This window comes from Athene noctua, chromosome 1 (genome assembly GCF_965140245.1).
Source record: "Athene noctua chromosome 1, bAthNoc1.hap1.1, whole genome shotgun sequence".
Lineage (NCBI taxonomy): Eukaryota > Metazoa > Chordata > Aves > Strigiformes > Strigidae > Athene > Athene noctua.
The window spans coordinates 92,398,684-92,418,857 of NC_134037.1; the positions used below are offsets into that span (position 1 = coordinate 92,398,684).

Consider the following 20,174-nt stretch of genomic DNA (forward strand, 5'->3'; position numbering starts at 1 on the left):
TTTTAAAAGAGCATTCACTGAGTATGAGTTTTCAGTGAGTTGTCTTTATCAACAGACTTGAAAAATTCAAGTATTTCAGATGCAGAGTATCTTCCCGAAGGGTCTCTTGAAAGCATCTTTTTGATTATAGGTGCCTACAAAAAGAAATAAAATGTCAGTACGTTTTTTTATGCCTAAATAAACTAACTGAAATAATGTATTAAAATCGCATACCTTTGTTGGAAACTGTCTGGTAAAGCTCTCTGGAAGATTACCTTCTCTAACATTATGCCATACCTGAAATTCATAAGAGAGAACAGTTTCAGTATGTTTTCATTGACTATATTTTGCATCTCACCCATAAAATTTACTGAAGTAATTAGGAAAATACAAATCTACAAAAAAAGTTTGAAAGTTTTTTCCGTTTAGTTGTACTTTTGGTTTTTTATGGTCTTCTCATCAACTGCTGTCCCTTTTTAAGCTTAAAAGCTTCACACTCAACAATGATGTTGTTTGTTTCAGCAATACCCTCTGTTTCAGAAACATTATCCTTATAATCAGTGTCCAGTAAAATAACAGCTCCCATGAACTTGAAGCTTTTTCCCTACTCTTCAGTGATCATCAGCTGAGCCAGTTACTCAGCTCATAGTCAACTTTGCTTTTGCATGATGCTCTTTCAGCAGCGCTTGCCAGCACCATGCAGAGTTTATCATGCTCCATTAAGTGAAATTATTTTCTAAGCTGATGGGGCAGATGAAGACCATCCTAGGACTTTCCATCCACGTGACTTCCCCACCTGCCTACAGACACAAGATTTTTATGCTTTAAGAAAACAAGACTAAATAATTGTCTTGCCACCTGCCTACAGACACAAGATTTTTATGCTTTAAGAAAACAAGACTAAATAATTGTCTTGCCCTTTTGACTGTAAACACTGTGGGACTGTGGACACATTTGCAGAGTCAGCTGTGAACAAGAACAAGATGTTTTAGAACATAGTACAATGTAGCTGAACGGAGCCAAGTTGAACCTGTGAGTCAAGCAGACCCATTGGTATTGTTTTCCCATACATTAAGTAATATCTTTTTCAATTAAAGCTACATATTACAATCACTTGTTCTCATTTTGGAAAACCGCAAGTGTTCTGTCTTGATAGAAACTTTGTTCTTGCTCCACTGTGCAGTGAAGATGAGAGCATTGGCAGAGATGAAACTCTCCCATTCATAATTTTTATTTTCTGAGATTAGAAAAAACAGTCCCTTCAAATACTCTGATCAAACAAAAATACTTATCAGAAACTTGAAATGTTTTTTGCTAGACATTATTATTTAGCATGCCCAGGCTTTAATGTGTATGTCAGTAAAACATAAGTGAAATAAAGCCAGTAATATTTACTTCAGTTACTACATTTCAACCAAAGTGTGAGGACTCATGAGCCTTATAGAAACGAATCAAGGGGGAAAATGTAAATAGACACAGTATTCTAGATCTACAGAGTCCTTCTAGCCTGCAATCAGCATGCGATACCAGCAGCAAAGCAGAAGAGTCACAGACTAAAGATTACATACCTTCATTTTCTCATGACCACTGAATGCCGAAAGAATTTCAAACCAAATTAATCCCAGTGCATAAATATCTACTTCATTTCCATATGTGTCTCCGAACTACAAAGATTAGCACAAGAACAATATAGGCATCAAATCCAACTGGACAGCACTTCTTAAACAAAATTTGAAGTCGGTAGAAATTTCTACCCCAAGGCTACAGGACTGGCCCTACTTGATCTTACTAGTTGTTAATGCTTTCTGCTACAGACCTGTTAAATAATGACTGTTGTGTCACATTAAACACACTGAAATTAAGACTTCCACAGACCTATACAGATACGGCAAAAATAATGAAACAAATAGAAGGACTCAAATGCCCCAGTTAACAGAAGTCCTAAATTCAAATTGAAATATATGGCTGGGAGGCTGGTTTTGCAAGAGCATTCCTTACAGCATGCAATGTCAGACCCTGGAGGTTAGGCACAGCAGAATAAAATCACACTTGCAGACAGCTTTCTCCATAATACAGTTATATACAGTCGTACCAGGGAACTTCAGGCAACTTGATTTAGAACTGAGATTAGGATTGAGAACATCCAATGCTGAGTTTATAATGAAAATCTAGTTAAAGAAACACTAGTACAGCAGGATAATTACCTGTTCTGGTGCCATATAGGATTTTGTTCCTCTGTTCTCAGTCAGAGTCCCATACGCCACAGAAGTCACAAGACCAAAGTCGCCTATTTTTATTTTATCTTCACGTGATATAAATATATTCTGAGGCTATATATAGTTAAAAAAAATAAAATCACCATATGAGCAAGGTACATTATCAAGCATAATCAGTCACAGAAGTGCTCCCCATAAAACTTGATAATTGTTCAGAGAAATTAGCATTAAGAAACTGATGGGGTGGGGAATAGAAAAAAGCTCAATTTTTAAGAACAATCTACATTTAAAGTAGTACATGCCACATTAATTGCAATTTTTTCCCACTAGCTTAGTCATAACTGTATCATGCTTTAATGCTCTTCAAATACATTGTGTATATAACTTTTCATATCCAGAAGTGCTTTTTAGCCTTCAATCCTAGCCCTGGGATTTGATACACTTGGGCAAAGCACTTAGGCTCACATGGAACTCCACTCAAATCATAGTTTCTCCTAGGCACAGCAGAATTATCTGTACTAAGTCAACTGCAGATTTACTACCACCTCTCAAGTATCACTTTTAAGTTTCCATTGAACTTCCCATTAAATCTGACAAAGTCATAAGCAACTAGAAATAGAATTGTATATGGTTGAATGAAATTTCCCAAAGAAGATAAGTAACTACACTTCTGAATGTTATTAAACCAAAACCAAATAACCTCATGCTATCCTTTACTCAAAGAAGCTCCAGTGGACTGTAAGGCCAGGAGAGACTTAGTATTTAACAGGATCTGTGTGTCAAGAATGGCCATTGCAGTTCTGTTCAAGTCTGACCATGGCGCACACATTTAATACAGTGCCTCTACCTGGCTACACTATTTAAAGACTCCATTCATAGCAGGCACAAATGGAATTCATACCAGCTTGAACTTATCCCGCAGCTTTGATTCTGGGAAATGGAGATCTCAGATGGCCAAACATCTAAGTTGACAGCAGATCAAAATGGGAAGAAAAGTTTCTAAATTCAAATGCTGACAGACAAGTTATCAATAGGACTTGGAAGCAGGTTACAGCCAGATGCCATGGATAAGGGACTAGGGCGGGAGATTCACATGAATATATATACGATATATACAGGATATAGATATAGCCCATATATAGGAATAGCAAAAAGTAAGAGACTGAGCTGAGGTGAAAATAAAGCAGGACTGAAGGAGCAAGAAAACACAAAGAACAGAGTAGGAAGAGCTAACAATTAATGGGTGAGAAGGCACTTATTAGGCCTCTTTCCCAGGCATCTAGGGAAATCAGTATTTTATGAGTGTATATTTGTGGTCTGTTCCAGTATTGTAGCAATAAGCCTGATGACAGAAAAGCTCTAGAAGATAGGATGATTCTACGAGTGGGCAGTGAACATGATCTGGAACTACACTGTGAGTGAATGCAAAATGCAAAAGATTTTAATCTCTGGCTTGAGAAGTCCATAAACTTCAGGTTATGATAAATCTTGAGAGGAAGGGAATATGCATCAAGGACAGAATCAACGGTATCATCTCTCAGCTCTGATGCTCTCTAGGTGTTTGGAATTAGGCACTATACAAGGAGAACAGCATCCTAGATCAACATTTAATGTGACCCACTGCAGCAGTTTTTAGGAACACCACCTCACTAACAACTTTCATAAAGCAAGTGATTTGAAACTTTATAAGCAACATTGTAGCTGGCATATGAAGCCCTGAAGGCTTGCAACTTTGTCATTTATAATCTTTATCTTGAAATAAAATCTATGATTGTGCACTGGTAGAGACTGAACTTATATCCAAAAAAGTACCATTCAAATATTTGTATGAGTGCATGATACAAGAGCAACTAGCGTATGTTGTTATCAAACACAGCATATAACGGGATAGTTTATCTGTCCTAATACAATATGGCAAGAGCAAACTTCCTGGACTCAACTTTTCCCTTTCTTTCTTCTAATTATTTTATCAAGTAAAGTTAGTATTTCTTACTCCAATAGGCAGTCTTGTGACTCAGTAACACATAATAAACTGAAAACTCCCATTAACTGATTACTGATTTTTTGAACTACTGCATTCTGAGATCCTCCAGTTTAACTTCTGATTTTAGGATGAAGTCCAGCCAGTTACTGAAAAAAAATAATTAATCACTAGCAATATCAGAAGAGACATCCTACTATGGTACATAATAGATTAAACAAAGACTAGAACAATTTAATATTTTCTGAAATTCCAGTAAGTACTATTTTTATTTTTTTTTCTTTAATTATCTATCCCACTTACCTTGAGATCTCGATGAATTAACTCTTTAGAATGAATATATTTCACTCCTTTCAGTATTTGTAAAAATTTCGTTTGTGCCATCTCATGATACTTCTGGTCTCGTCTATTCTTTTCAATCCAGTTTTCCAATGTCCCTTGTTCACATAATTCCGTTTGGATGAAAAGACAGACAGTTTCTTTGTCTGACTTCTGCCTGCAAAAGAAAATTACATACCATATTGAAATTGGCAAGATACAATTACTCCCAAGCCACCAATGATTCTCAGGTTCCTCTTTAAAAAATTCCTTTTATTAAGTATTATTATTATTATTTTTGGAGTTCCCCAAAAACAAAGTCTGCAAGTCCCTTGATTTTAAAAAAGATTCTAGACCAATTTGTACTAGATATAAATAAATACAACTGCAAACCAAAGAATCCCTGTTCAGTTGCTACAAACCCCTGGAATAATGCTAACATTTTGCTTGCTTCCTTGTTCACAATGAAAGTTTTTTCAAATTCCGCTCTCCTCATATCTAGAGGCATCTCCTATACAGGAAGAAACAGCACTGTCCTTGGCTCCCATCTTGCCCTGTAGGAACTGCTGCAAGTCCCTGGCAGGTATTCTCTATTCTGCTCAAACACAGCTTTAGCCTCCCTCTCCTACCCAGCATGATCACATTCTTTCAAACTCTGTCCCTTCAAGAAAGTAGTGTGGTGACCATCTTTGACATCAGTCTGCGAGTTCAAGAAGCCCTCTGAGAGCTGGAAATATAGGTGAAATATATTCTTCCCCCTGACAGCCTCACACTTTGAAAAAAGAGTTCCCTCACCATCAGCCTATAAGATAGGCTGAGGCTGGAAATGGTGAGGGGAAGGACAGTATGAAAAGGAGTAGGCACCACTTTCTCCTGCTTGTGTAATCTGAGTGCCTGGAATGAAGGTGCCTGAGGTACTGAAAGAACAAGCATTAAGCAGCTCAGGACTTACTGTAGCCTTGAAGTCAGAGCACTAAGTGAAATTCCAAGCTGGGACCTCAGTTTTGAGGAGGTTTTTTTCCCTCTGTTTTACCCAATAACTGTTCAACATAAAATGCGTAATTGATATTGAGACTCCAACGTATTAATGATTGGGTTTTGACACGAGACTTTTTTTTCCACTCTTTTATTCCTCATTTGCTAAGCACACTGGGTAGATATCATGCCAACCAGAATTTTGAATCCATTAATATTTTATGACTCTAGGTAAGTGTGGGAACATATCTGAAGGGTATGAATTTACAGCTACTCTTACTGAACAGGGATTCTTTGGTTTGTAGTTCTATTTATTTATATCTAGTACAAATTGGTTTAGAATCTTTTTTAAAATCAAGGAACTTGCAGACTTTGCTTTGGGGAACTCCAAAAATAATCATAATACTTAATAAAGAGTGAAAAAAGCTTACCACAGAAGCTTTGAAAAGTTAGTAATCTAACGTACAAGTAAAACTCTCACCACTGCCTTCCCAGAAGTCTTAGTGTTGAAAGACTACCTCTAAATGAAAGACCATTTCATTTTGTGTTTCTGTTCTCAACAAACAAAACTGTTTCAGGCATCATAGTTAAAACACTAACTTAGATTTAATTATTTCTCTATGAGAGCTACTGGCTGACCAGTAGTTATTACAAAAAGGAAACTTCTGATCAGGAATTTAGCAGCCAGCTGCCAGAGCTGCCAGACAATTTTTTAGTTTGTGTTCTTAATTTGAGCCCCAAACTTTTGAGTTCTGCTTTCTTATAATCCTCTATAGATTCATAAAGTTCTGTATATTAAGAGAGAGGAGAAAAATAAAATTACATAATGTATCTTATCAAGGAAAATAAGATACAGATATACTTAATTATATATGACCTGCTGTTGAAAAGTGCTGCCTTTTTTCCTAACAGTAAGTCTATATATATGCATTTACATTTAATAATGATTTATAACCAATCATCAGCCTTTCTTTTTACAGCACAAAATTCACTACAGCAAACAAGTTTGTGAGTGCAAGCTACTATCTTTTAGTTACCTTGAGTCTGGATGAGTTACAGTGTCACATCCTTTCCAGCTACAGTAATACCGTACTATGTTTTCGTGGTCAAGTGCTGCAAGTCCTTTTACTTCACGCCTTACATTCCTATTTGGAGGGGGGGAAAAAAAAAAAAAAAAGGAAAAAAACCCAAATGACATTTCCTTATAAAAATTTAATAGTTAAATAAAAGACATGATATCAAGTAGCAGTATACAGATAGTTTTACATTAATTTAGAAAAATAATATTATTCTTCATACAAGTTCAAAATTGTAGTTACAGATTCAGTGGGTTTTCCTTCATCTGCTCAGTTATTCAAAGTGCAAAAATGTTTTAACCATATTAGAAATTAAAGCCCCACTCAAAATAAGCTGAGAAAAGCATCATTATGTTAGGTAGTCAAACAATGTAGTAAACACCCATGTTTTCTTTTCACCTCTATGAAGTTTGTCCACATATACTCTTGAAAATATATGTAAATACTCATGAAGAACTATTAATAAATTTGGCCTGCACTACCTGTTGTAACATTGCCTAGTAAAGTAGTTCAAACCCATCAGCAGACCAGCAGTCTTTATTTAAAGAATCAGTAGAATGCTTTTTATATCTCAGGATTGCAATACAAATGAAAACAACATATATTTCTGAAGAACACAAGAATCTGGAAGGCAGTTACCCAATATAAGGGACAAGTATCTCCCACAACTTGAAACTTTTTGAATAGATTGCCTCTTGATCGACTGAATAGATTGAATACAGAAATTCAAGTTTTTCAGCTGCTGATAAAATACTCCACTAGGTATTGATTACAGAAAATTACCTTTAAAAAAAAAATTAAGATCATCATTCTCTGTTGAGATATATAAAGGTCAAGTAACATGATGTGAGAATAATGACTACATGGGTCACATATTCCAATTACAAAGCACAAAATGTATTGCTTTAATTTTTTTCTCTATTTTCCCTAATTATAGTCATTATGCACTACTGATATGTAAGTTTTCCATGTAACCTGTCAAAAATAACAGTGCTACCTTCAACGTTTTATTAATCAGCAAGTTTTCTTCAAACACATTTTGCAATATTAATAACCAGAGCACTAGTGTGTTCAGGGGAAGTAGAACTTAACAAATACACCTTTTTACACATGTATCTGAAATTATTCCAGCACATACAAAAATTAACCAAGTTGCATCGTCATTTTCAGCTTCACTTAGAACAAAAGAAAACAGTTTACCAGAAAGAATGGACAATTAATAATGAAAATAACTTAAATGCTCCTGGGATTATTAAAGAGACAAAACAAAGTACTAAAATCTTGATTAAGATTGTCTTAAAATTAAAAAAAAAACAAAAAAAAAACCAGAAGGAAATATACAGTACATACTTTGTGAAGCAAACTCGTTTGATTGCGTAGGTTCTCTCATCGAGCTTTCCTGTTGCCTTGAAAACGTTCCCAAAACCACCTTCACCAATGGGCTCAATATTTTTAAAACTCTCAAGAAATCTTAAAAAAAAAAAATGTATATATAACTTAAGTATACTTAACATTAAATTTGCAAGATGTATAAATGATCCTGACAGATCTAATACATCTGCTGAAATATTCTACAGGGATCACTCAACACCTACACAGGTCTAAATCATAGCCTTGAAGATTAAAACAATGGAAACTGACCCTTGAAAGCATGTAGAATAATTATCATCACATCTTCACACAAATGACCTTTGGTTGTAAGCATTAAATATCATTGCATGTCAGTGCTATATATATTATATATATATATTTGAAACTTCCAGAAAAAAAAATAGTATCACAAATACCAATTTTCTTTGGAAGTTATTTTTACAGCAGTATTTTCCTACATTCTATTATAAATAAACAAACAAATCTAGACCACTATATACTGTAATTGCCATACAAATCTTATTTAAAAAAAACTATTCTTACCTTTTATTCACAGTGTATGGACTTCCATTCTCTTCACTGGTATTTGTGTCCAAATCTGGCAGACTTTCATCTGAATCCGACATCTTTCTTTTCTCTTCCTGGTTTCTTGCATTATATAAATTAGCTGCCAATTTTCTTTAAAAAGGATAAAAGCAGAACTTATAATGAGCCATTTTTCTAATATGTGACAAAAGAAAAGAAACATACCTCCCAATAGTGGCATTTCTTTGCTAGATATAAAAACACTAAAGTGGTTTATGGGAGATACCAACCTAGAAATAAACACGTACCTTCCACATTTCAAGGCAGAACCTTGTGCATGTCTCTACATGGAAAAGAGAAAAAATCTAACTGAGATATCCTGAATATTTTCACTTCACTTAGTTTAAAATGTGTCTGAGAATGTATCTAGGAATTGTCTATATTAATGTGTCCATACCTTATATAAACAACGTAATAAAAAAAAAGCCATATCTTAGCTTCATTTTTTTCTCATATGCTATGTATAACATCATCGTTCTTCCCACAGAAAAATACTAGCTTAGTTTGACCTTCTTTCTTGGGAGTACTGCCCATTTGGTCAATAGTACATAAATTGGGTCCACGGTACAGAAATAAATTACTAATGGTTAGTAGTAAGAAAGTACCGAATATTCTTAGGAAAAATGCACGTGTTTTCTAGTGATTAGTGGATAAAGGAACAAAATGATGCTACACACTGACAAGAAGCTTGCTCTGTTCAGGGTCTAAAATGTAATTATAAAGAAGACAATTTCCATACTATACCTGAGGAGGAGAAGGCTTTTCACTTACTGCCATGTCTTTCATTTTTTCTATCAACTTTGCAGCTGAGTCTTCAAAGCAAATACTGCTGTTATTGAAAAATAATAGACTGCTTTTAGGTGAAAATAACACAATCATAAATAAAATCATTGCCATGAAAAAAAAAAGAAACGTAAAAAACTAGTTTTTAAAAGCAAAACCTGAAGAAGCATTAACAATCATGACTGATTTAAACTACAAAACTTTATGCTGGAAAGCTAATAAAAACAGTAACATTTTGTAATATACTCCTCTATTTCTATATGATATCATGATATGTAGGTATCTATATGATATATGTTCTAGTATATCCTTTAATTAAACAGGTTAAATACAGGTGTTTATCTCAAGGCAGTGCAGCCACCTCTAGCATCGCATGTATCAGCTTGCTTCACAATCACACAAAGAGCATAAAAGAATTGGTAGTGGCACTAGGGTTCCCAAATCACAGATCAAACTTTATGCACATTCATTTTCTTTTGCTAAGCAAATTTTCCCTTTGGTGGAAATGAAGAGTTATGGAGAATGAAAAAGGAAAAAAAAGCAATCTGTGAAGAAAGCAGAATGTGAAACAAAGAAAGTACTGAAACTGAATTATACTGAGTTCACAATAGGAAGATGAGTGTCAAAAATGGCATGAAATAATGCTATGGAATGAGGCAAGTTACTCTACAGTAAAAATGCTTCTGAAAGAACTACTCATGGCAAAAATCTATCAGAAAGCTCTAAAACTATTATAAGCTAACCTGTAATGACTCAAAATTGCACAAGTACAACCAATTTTGCTCTGAAGTCCAAGAAACATAAGCTCAAATTAAATGGCTTTACATTGCAATAAATAAACCGACAGATTTTATTTAGAATTAGATCACATGACCCTCTAAGATTAGTAAATCCATTTTATTATCACATTATCAGTGTAAGTGAACCCAGCTTACTCTGAGTCAGTCTGACTTGGCACTGGAGAGGAATTGTTATATTTGCTCAATGTAGAATTGCCATTAGAATATTTACTTCCCATCTGAAAAAAATAAAAAACCAAGAATGGTTAACAAAATCATGTAAAAAAATTCCCTAGTGCAAAAGACGCCAGTCAAAGAGGTTGGAGTGAAGATTACAAGGCCCTAAGTGGAAGTTGTTAACTACACTGAACATTCAAAGCCCTGCAGAAGAAAGGCATCTGCCTAACTTCCACCTAGAGGAGAGAAACACAGAACCCTGTCACACTGAGCATTTTCCCACTCATTATGAGACTATACAGACACATTCGCAGAAGCAGAGTCTGGGATCTATTAAAAAAATCAGGATAAGACTAACAGTTATTAAAAGCAAATGTTTTCATTGTTTGCTGCATATGCAATTGTCTGTGTGGAAAACAAGATGTATGTAGGCTTTGAAATATGTGATCAGCAGAACTGAAAATCTGAGTCTGTACAAAAAGACATTCAATGTCTTCAGTGTGAAAATTGGATTACTAAACCAGGGTCAACTAAATAACTTAATCCAAAATACTTAGTAGAAGTTCTTCCCATTTTTTCCCCCCATGTCATAAGAGAATAAATGTAATATTAAAAGCAACAACCACATTTGTTACAGACCACAACCCATCAAAAAGTAAAAAAACCTTAAGGGTTTATGCTTCAATGATAGCCAGCAAACAGAACCCATTTTTTTTTAATTCAGGACTACTGGGCCTTTACTACTTTTTGCTAGTTACACTTCGTTTGTTACACAGATGTAAATGGGAATTAATAAAAATTAAAACCAAGACAAAACAACCCACCCCAAATTTAGAGTAAGTGCCACAGAGGTTCTGCTTGAGATAGTAAATTTCAGTTTGATGAAAATGCAAAGACGCATGAGCTTGCAACACAGGAAAATACTAAGAAAGGATCCTAGAGCTGTAATAGGCCGCCAGTTACAAGGTTAACTTAAATCAACAATAAAAGAAGCATTTAAAATTCACATTAAAGAGTCAAATAATGCAAAAAGTACTTAAAGTAAAAAAGATTTCTTTCCTCCCCCATACTGCCTTCCTTCCCTTTAAACTACACTTAAGTGTAGTTAGTTCATATGTACTTTATATGTACTATTCTGTGCATTTCAGAAGTGGGTTTGGATCACTATTAGAATTCTGATAATTTTTTGCATGTATGGAAATACAATTGGCAACATGAAGACAACAGCTCTGCTCCGCAGAGGATGTGTTAGCAATTGCTTCACTAGACTTGGAACACTACAGAAGGCACGTCCTGTTGATTCTCACTCCTGCTTTTGCCTTTCTCTTATTTCACAATAGATTTTTGATCCAACAGAAGGCAGTAAAAGATTTATGTTCATAGCCAGTCAGCAAAATAACACTTCACACAGGAGACAACCAGCATGTTAGTCAGGATTCAGAATTTTTTAATGTCTGCATCCTTGACTGACAACATATCAGACCATATTCTGAAACACACAGAGATATCAACTGTGAGGTTTTTTAATCAGCAATTGAATATAGAAACACAGCATAAATTTCACCAACATACTCCTGTAGCCCAACCAACCCACCAAAATATAGATTGTTTCCCTCTTAAGTGGAATCCATGGAATATGCTGTTAAATACAATGAGGAAATCTGTTCAAACATTAAAGACAGAAGAATTAAACTTTTGTCTTAAGGTTAAATATAGCACATACTGTTAGAGTGTCTTCCTTATTTAGCTTCTCAAATGCTTGTTTTGCAGCAGCTTGTTTTGCAGCAGCTAGAGAAGTTCCAGTGCCACTTCCATACACAATACCACTAACTGTACAGCTACAAGAAAACCTGTAAAATACAACAGGGAATAGTCTTATATCCTGTATGACAGGTCTTAATTTAATGATTTTAAACACTACAGTCAATTGACATTATAGAATAGAAACCTGAAATATATATCTTCAGGACATAATTTCCAATAGACATTTAATTAATAATGGTAGATAACAAATTTGACATGTCTTCAAGATAACCAATTTTCAGAGAGTGAATACTTAGCACTTTTTATGACTGAACTTCTCAAAGCATCATATCATATGCACCCACAATCACAAATTATCTGCAGTTTAGGTTTTAAAATGGTTGATTTTTTTTATGGGATGAGAGGAAGAGTTTTCCAGCAGATACTGTCGGGAGAGTTAAAATACACAGACATTCTTTATTATTCCTCAGGTGTCATTAACTGGTATGTTTCTACAACTCACTGACTGCAGTACATACGGGAGACACAAAACAGGCTTTCCTGGGCACTTGGTTCCTTGGAGTCTCCAAAATAAATGCCAAGAGGTCCACAAAGGTGCCAGAGCTACAGCCAAGATTTTGTCAACACCAACTATCATTTTATCATCATGCCATCTCTTCTCCCAGCTAAACAGTCTTCGTAGCCTCTCCTCCTATGTCATGATCTCCAATTCCTTAACCACCCTAATGGCCCTGCACTGGATTCTCTCCAGACTACCTCCAAATTTTTAATGTATTTCTAAAGATTAATCTAACACCACTCAGGGTAACTAATGGTAATGTTAGTAAACACAGAGAAGTATTAAAAGCAATTATGAAGACAAACTACATCTTACAAGGGAGCATGGGCGTCTCCAGTACGTTCTTTGTTAGGATAATCAACTATTTGCAGCGTCCGTTGTGAATACATATTTAGCAGGCTGACATAGTCACTGGCTGGTACAGGTAATAAGGTCGCTTGAGTTGTCATTAATTCTGCAGCTTGCACATTTGAAGGACTCTCTGACTATAAAACAAATGAAACAGGTAACTTAAAAGCTTAATCTTAATAAATTAAGATAAACAGTGCACAAGATCTAATGTTTGATCAATGTTTATCAGCAATTCAAATTATTTTTAAGAAATAGGCAGTGTGCATTAATGGAGTCCCTTGTGGCAAAGGACAGCCATCCCAACCCAGAATTATTACATTTTGAATTTCCAAAGAAATGTAAATCCTGTTTTCCAGGTATTGCAAAAATGTCTTTAACAACCTATCACCATGTCTCCCTCCCACCTCTTTTATGAAAAGACAGGGAATGAGTTGTGACATGTCTCAAAAAAAAAAAAAAAAAGCAAATGCTGCCTTCTGAATTTTCTCACAGCCTGAGCAGAGCCAAGAAAAGGGATTGCTGTGGGATGCTGCTGCCTTTAGCAAGGGCTGCAAATGCTCCTGTGCATGTGCAGGGGAAAGCAGGATTTTTCAACTGTGTCATGATTAGGCAGCATTAATAACGTATTAGCAAACATACAGCAATTGTGTTAAGGTAATGATGGTGACAAAATAAAAAGCATATGGAGACAGGTAAGGAAAGATTTCACTCAAAATGTGCTAAGAACATTCAGAATCAGAAAGAAAAATAAGGAATGGCTACCACAAAACTCATGGCAGAAAACAGAGGAGCAAAACTTAAACCTAAACTAAATCAAGGAAGGATAAAGAGCTATATAAATCAGTTATACTGTAAAGAATATAATGACAAGGAAACAAAGATGAATTAGATCAAGTGAGAGTAAGCAATTCTATAACCAGAGTGGCAACAGACGCACTGAACAGCGCCCTGCAAATGTTTTGAAGACACTGAATTACTGAACAGTTGTCAAGATGAAAAAGGAACACTGTCCACTCTGGATATACCAAGGCAACTTAACAAAAGCAAACACATTTCCTCATCCTCCTATAACAGCAGAGGAGGAAACAGTCTTGATATTACATAGTAACCGTGTATTAGAACAATAAGGAAAATAGTTCAGTGGTATAAAGTAGAAAAGCTGAATAAGACAGAACAAAGACAAGTTAAATAATTCAAAACTCTTCCAAATTAAAGAAAATTATATTTTATTGGCTACTTTTAGAGATTAATCTTCAATATTTACTAGCAAAAAAAAATATTATTAAATCCTACAGTTTACTCACTCGTTTCTCAATCACTTCCCAGGCTTTTTTTGCTGCTACTGCTTTTGCTTCCTTCTTTTTTTTACCAGTCCCTGTACCATATTCCTCACCATTTATTTTAACCACAACTGTGAACCTGTAATGGTAATGGAAGGAAACTTTTCTAAAACATTGTTACATTTTGTCTCATATATACTTACTAAAAAGAATGTTAAACTGAGAAGATTATTATCTACAAAGCACAATAAATTAACTGTGGAGGTATTTAACATTCATGTGGTTTTATTATATCTAACTCCTAATTATCATAATTCTTTAGTAGAAATATTTTTTTTAAGTTTCCTCCCTAATCACAAATGCCTGTACTTTATTAGTTCTAATAGTATTTTTAAATGCTTAAATGCTTTTTAAAAGCAGAATTATGTAAATTTTGAAAGCAAAAGAATGCATAAGGTCAGCATTGTTACAGGCAAGATTGTGAAGCCCTAACACCAGCACACATCTCAGCACTGCAAAACTGTATGAAGAGGAAAGAATAGCTAATCTTATGGATCCAGACGAGACATTACACTCACCTTTGATACGCTGCTACATACAAGTGCAAAAAAATGTGTCTGGTGCTTCATGAGACAGAATTTAAAGGCAGTCCAAAAAAACCCAAAAAAACCAACCCTGCCCTTCCACACTGAACCACTGATCCCTTGCCCTGCCGCTGCACAACTGTGCACGCGCTGCTTCCCATACAGCAGCTCCGTGAGCCAGAACAGGGAACTGGTGCAGCTCAAGACTGACTGTAATGGGTCAGGCTGGGATGGAGTTCACTTTCTTCAGAGCAGCTGATATGGTGCGACATTGTGGATCTGCGACTAAACCAGCATTGATAACACAAGAATGTTTTACCTGTTGCTGAGCAGTGTTTGCACAGCATCAAAGCCTTTTATTTTTCCCCAGTCTAGACTCCCAGCAAGTAGGCTACAGGTGTGAGAGAAGCTGGGAAGGGGAACAACCAGCGTAGCTGGCCAGAGGGACATTCCATGCCATATGGCATTGCACTTAGCAATAAAAGCCAGGGGAAAAAGGAGGAAGAGGAGACATTTGGGGTTATAATGTTTGTCTCCCTAAGTAACCATGATGTATGAAGAAGGCCCACCTTCCTGGAAAGGACTAAATACCTGCCTGCCAATGGAAAGTAGCGAGTGAATTCCTTATTTTGCTTTGGTTGCACATACAGCTTTGCTTCACTTATAAACTGTCTTTATCTCGATCCACATGTTTTTCTTCCTTTCACCCTTCGGATTATCTCCCCCAGCCCACTGGGGAGAAGTGAGCGAGTGGCTGGCTGGGGGTTTCACTGCCACCTGGGGTCAACCCACCACAGTGACCTAATAGCAAATGGCTGGTTTTCACACCAAATCAGTTCTTATCCAGATCCAACTTGTACTGCAGATGCAAAATCACTAATGTTTCTGCTACTACCTTTGCAGAAAAGGCAACAGAGAAGAAAACTAAATTTCTGCTTTTGGCAGCAACACAGACTCGCACCAAGTTAAAGGGACTGTTATTGTAACATCAGGGTTTGTCTGTACTTCACATTGCAGCTGAGCATATAGATGTACAAGCTCAGTCAACATGATAGATTCAAACAAACAGTCTAGGTATAACATCATGAGTTTCTCTGTGGAACAATTTGTCTCAAATAGTGGAATGACTTCAGGAATTAACTTTTTTCAGTATTCCAACTTCATTCTTCACTTCCCTTTAACAAAACGTTTGGATGGCAAATGATGCAGAAAAGTGCTTGCAGTCATTGCGTAAGCAAGACTTAGTGAGAGACCTTAAGGGGGTAAACAGTAGGACAAGGCACACCAGTGTCCCACATATCCTTCACACAGGAAACAGCATACCAAAAAAAAAAGCATGAAAAAAAGGTTGTTCTTTGGGAAAGGGTTTCTTAGCCAACCCATATCTAAATGCTGAATACTATATACATTCAGCTATGACTTTGCATCCAAAAGTCACCATTTTCTTTAAGCATCCATGAGGAAATCTGCAGTCCGAGTCTCAATTATCCACGAGTTAATTACCTGAGTTAAGGATTATCTGAATGAGTGTTACATGGGCTGGTCCCAAATGTACAGTCACACTTATCTGTTGGGATTCAAGAGGACTTTCTGCGAGAGAATGGACATGTGAGCAATCCTGCATGAGAACAAGACTGGTAAGAGCCTCACCTGAGCAAGAATGCGATAAGGATGTGACCCTGAATGAGGGGGGAGAAACTCGACGAGACAAACAACCCCCGGAAGGGGTTGGGACGGAAGAGGAAGTTCCACAAGGCAGGAAGCCTGGCAAGGCTGATGGGGCACTTTTTATCCAGTCATAAGAAGGTTTAAAGCGCAGGCTAAGTTAACTGTCCAATCATGCAGACTTGTACTGCATGTTACTCACGTGTGCGGGAGAACATTATAAAAGGGCTTTCTTAGTTGTAATAAACGGGCATTGCTTGATCACATTGGTCGTGTGCGTGCTCAGCTCTCCTGCACTTATCCACCATGGGTCCCAAGTTAATAAGCGCTGCCCAGACTTGTCAGGTTTAGGTAGTATCGGCCTGGTTGCCCACACACTGCGTTCCCAGCCAAAGAAAGCTCACCACTGCTCAGAACTGAGCCAGCCTGGGCTCTCCCAGCCTTCTTATATCGCGTTCAGCAGTGACCCCACCAGACATAGCAGTGGAAGCAGCTACAGCACCAAAACCATGATAGGACAGGAGGAGATGACTGAAGGTGCCTGTGCATCGTGCCTTGGACAACTGCAGGAGGACTTATGAGACATAGCACCAAAGAGTTAGGGAGCCAGGTCAGGACCAGCAGTGGCCAACGCATCCCGTTCCCAGGCAGAGCAGTGGGAAAGAGCACCACTAAGGCACGGAAGGAGGTTTACAGCACTCATCGCTGTAGCCAGATGCTGTACGTTGTACTCCTTGGAACAGCCCAAGTTATGCAGGATCTTCCTAGATACCACTGCCAAACTTCACATCACTTACAGATACAAGAGAATGAGTTGAATTATATTTCTCAATGTAGCAGAGCACACAGAAAAAGTGAAAAAGTGCAATAAATGGGATAAATGAGTAAATTTGAAATGTGTGTAAATTCTGTTTGTCCCACGCCATCACTTTTGAAGCATGAAGATGTAGCTGTGTGACCACAGGTATGGCCATTACTGTGATAGGGGTTACTTCTTTGAATTACATGAGCCGCATGGGGAAAAAATTAAGATAACTGATTAACATTTGACACCCAGCTAATACTTACTAATTTATTCTAGGACTATGGTCAGGTCTACAATTAAGTCAGCAAAGACAGTGCTGGCTGGCAACATGGAAGACATTAAAAGAAGCATCCTAATTATTAGCATAAGGCTTGACTTCATATAAACTAGCAAAAATTTAAAAAAAAAAAAAAAAAAATCACACAAGGAAACATCATAGATCCTGAGTCTCTAAAAGGAAAATATCTTAAGCAAAACACTCTGTTCTTGTAACAGATGTTCAAAAGTTAACTACACATAAAACATGTTGGTACCAAATCAATTAATATACATCCAATGTTTATGGTTAGAAATTAACAACATAAATCACAGACTTTTATGATTTCAAGCTTTACCCAGTTCATTCATTGCAGGAAGAGTCCCAACATTTATTTACATGCATAGTGAACTTACTCGGGATCATGAGATGGGCCGGTCATCCCGACATCGATATAAGCCAGTGTAAATTTATGCTTTTGACAGTAATGGTTGATCTTCTCCATGTACTCACGTTCCATTTTAAGACAATCTCAAAGAGGTTCTGCAAAGCAACATTCAAAAATACATCTGTACCTGCAGGCACAGCATAGCAACTGGCCCTAATCCTAGCAGACCACTGCTGTGATATAAAGTAGAAAACTGGTACCAGTAACAAAGTTCATGGAAAACTAATTCTCATTTCTAATTCAAGCAGTTGATCTGCAACTGTTTTTGAAAACTCGTTGCTTGGAATAACACATTTGGAAAGAAAAGCAGAGAATTTAGTGATTAGAGAAGGTTTCTCAGCAGATTTCTTGGTGACAAAAGGCTGAATCATTCATCAAATCCTGTGGGGAAAGAAAGTAATCATTTAAAAAATCTGTAACGTTTCTCCAGCCAGAATTAGAATCGATCGCCTTCGGGAACCAGAAGGCATTTTAATGTAGCCTTTCAAGCCGCGGTGGCTGCCGGGCTCGGGGACACGTACCGTCAGTGAATCCAGGCACCGGGCCGCGGGCAGCCCGCCTCGCCGGGCCGGCCGGACCGCTTGCCCTCCCCGCCCTGACCCCCGGGTCGCGGCAGCCGTCCTGGGTCCCCCGGAGCTCGGGCAGCCGACGCAGCGCGGCAGAGCACGGCGACGGCGACGACGGCGGCGGCGGCTGGCAGGCGCCGCCCAGTTTCGTTTCCTGCAGCACTGCCCGCCCCGGCTGGAAGCGAAACCGAAAGGGCGGGAGGCAGCCCCGGAGGCGGGGCGGCGGGCGGCGGCCGAGCTTCGGTCCCGCGGCCACGGGGCGAGGCGAGCGGGGCGGCCCCGGCCTCGGCAGCTGCGGCTCTGCCCCCTCAGGGCCGCGAAGTGCGCGGGAAAGGGGCTGCGAGGCCAAGAGGCGCTTGGCAGCGGCGGCGTGTGACGGCCCAGCGGTGCACCCACCGGCACTGCCCCGAGCTGCCCCGGCCTCTTCCCGACACCGATGGTGCACGGCAGCTACAGCAACCGCATACCACATCGACAGCGGAGAGTAGTGACGCACCCAGCTTTTCCCAAATACATCCAAATACTTTTTTTTTTTTTTTTTTTTTTTAGTAGCCCTTTTCCCTCTCCGACTAGCCAGTCAACGCTCATATCCACTACAAGGTGACAGGGCTAACCACAGCTCCGAGTGTTCTCGGTCTTGGTGCCAGTATCCCACTGCTCCGCGGTACTGCAACAGTCTCAACATCAGCAGCTTCCCACAGAAATTCATTCCAAACCATAATTAGACCACGTAACAAAAAGTATTTCCTTTCACGCATTTTGAATTCCAAATTCAGTTGCTATCCTTTCGGTTGGATATTATTTTATTGTATCCCACTTTGCTGCAATTTCTCTTCAGTTTTTCCTCAGCCCTTGCACACCCTCTCCACCCTTCCAATTCTACATCTGTGGGAATTCCTTAATGAGGTGATCAGTAAGCACAAGTCATTCCAAATGAAGCTCTACTGCTAATGTAAATTAAGAAAAAAAAAAAAAATTCAACATCCTTTTTTACATGGTGCTTCACCGTGGCCCTCCTGCACTGTAAGAGCTGATTTTACAAAGGTGGTCTTCCACTTTTTAGAGATCATGTCAACGTACACATACTGAATTTAGAAAAGTTAAAAAGAAAAAAAAAAAGTGTAATTGAAATGTTTTTCCTTCCAGCTGTCTGCACTGATCAGAACACAATGTTGTTAGCCAACCCACTCAGCCTGCTCAGATCTCTTTAAAGTTCTCACAGTTCTGTTTTGGTCTTAGCCAACAAGCAACTTTCTCCAACAGGGAAGCAATTTCTCATCTCTCATTGTTTAACCCTTCTTTAAACTGAAAATGTTATGGGTATCACTGAACATTAAGGCACTTCACAGCAAATCTCTTACTGGGATAAAAAAAAAAAAAAACCAAACCAAAACCAACCCAACAGCCACCAAATTAATAATATATTCTAGAGAAGCAGGAAAGAAAAAAAAAAAAAAAAAGTGGGAAAGAAAATAAATCTCCAAGATTAGTTTCCAGAAGCTATACCTTAAGCATGGAGCAGATGTGTTTCACTGTGTGCACTCAACATCTATTCCTGATCCCCAGATACATAACCTATCGGACTCTGCTTTGACTCCCACCCCGACCCCCTGCAAGATCTCTCTCCAGTAGAAACCAGACAGCTGCAGAGGAGAG

The 20,174-nt window shown here is 37.8% G+C and overlaps 1 protein-coding gene across 4 annotated transcripts; it reads right to left on the minus strand.

Annotated features, from left to right (window-relative positions):
• Window positions 1-4: 4 nt before the first annotated feature.
• On the minus strand, window positions 5-18,594 carry EIF2AK2 (eukaryotic translation initiation factor 2 alpha kinase 2). 4 transcript variants are annotated; one of them, XM_074896927.1, is made up of 16 exons: window positions 18,474-18,594; window positions 17,921-18,047; window positions 14,219-14,333; window positions 12,879-13,048; window positions 11,964-12,090; window positions 10,220-10,302; window positions 9,246-9,330; window positions 8,750-8,784; window positions 8,460-8,594; window positions 7,896-8,015; window positions 6,507-6,614; window positions 4,480-4,672; window positions 2,184-2,309; window positions 1,548-1,643; window positions 214-276; window positions 5-134 (listed from the first exon to the last, which is right to left on the minus strand). In XM_074896927.1, exons 2-16 carry the CDS (start codon window positions 18,022-18,024, stop codon window positions 15-17), a joined length of 1,680 nt encoding a protein of 559 aa, XP_074753028.1. In that variant the 5' UTR covers window positions 18,025-18,047; window positions 18,474-18,594; the 3' UTR covers window positions 5-14. The 4 variants fall into 4 exon arrangements, 3 of the variants coding, with proteins under 3 accessions (XP_074753028.1, XP_074753027.1, XP_074753029.1); XM_074896926.1 differs by having other exon boundaries at window positions 5-276; XR_012632900.1 differs by lacking the exon at window positions 5-134 and having other exon boundaries at window positions 160-775; window positions 838-1,643.
• Between the last annotated feature and the right edge of the window lie 1,580 nt (window positions 18,595-20,174).

Coding starts and splice junctions, on each gene's coding strand:
- EIF2AK2 (XM_074896926.1), bottom strand. CDS start 18,024: ATGGAACGTGAGTACATGGAGAAGATCAACCATTACTGTCAAAAGCAT. Junction 14,334..17,920: donor GGCCCATCTCATGATCCCGA/GTAAGTTCACTA, acceptor TTACCATTACAG/GTTCACAGTTGTGGTTAAAA. Junction 10,303..11,963: donor ATAAGGAAGACACTCTAACA/GTATGTGCTATA, acceptor TATTTTTTTCAG/ATGGGAAGTAAATATTCTAA.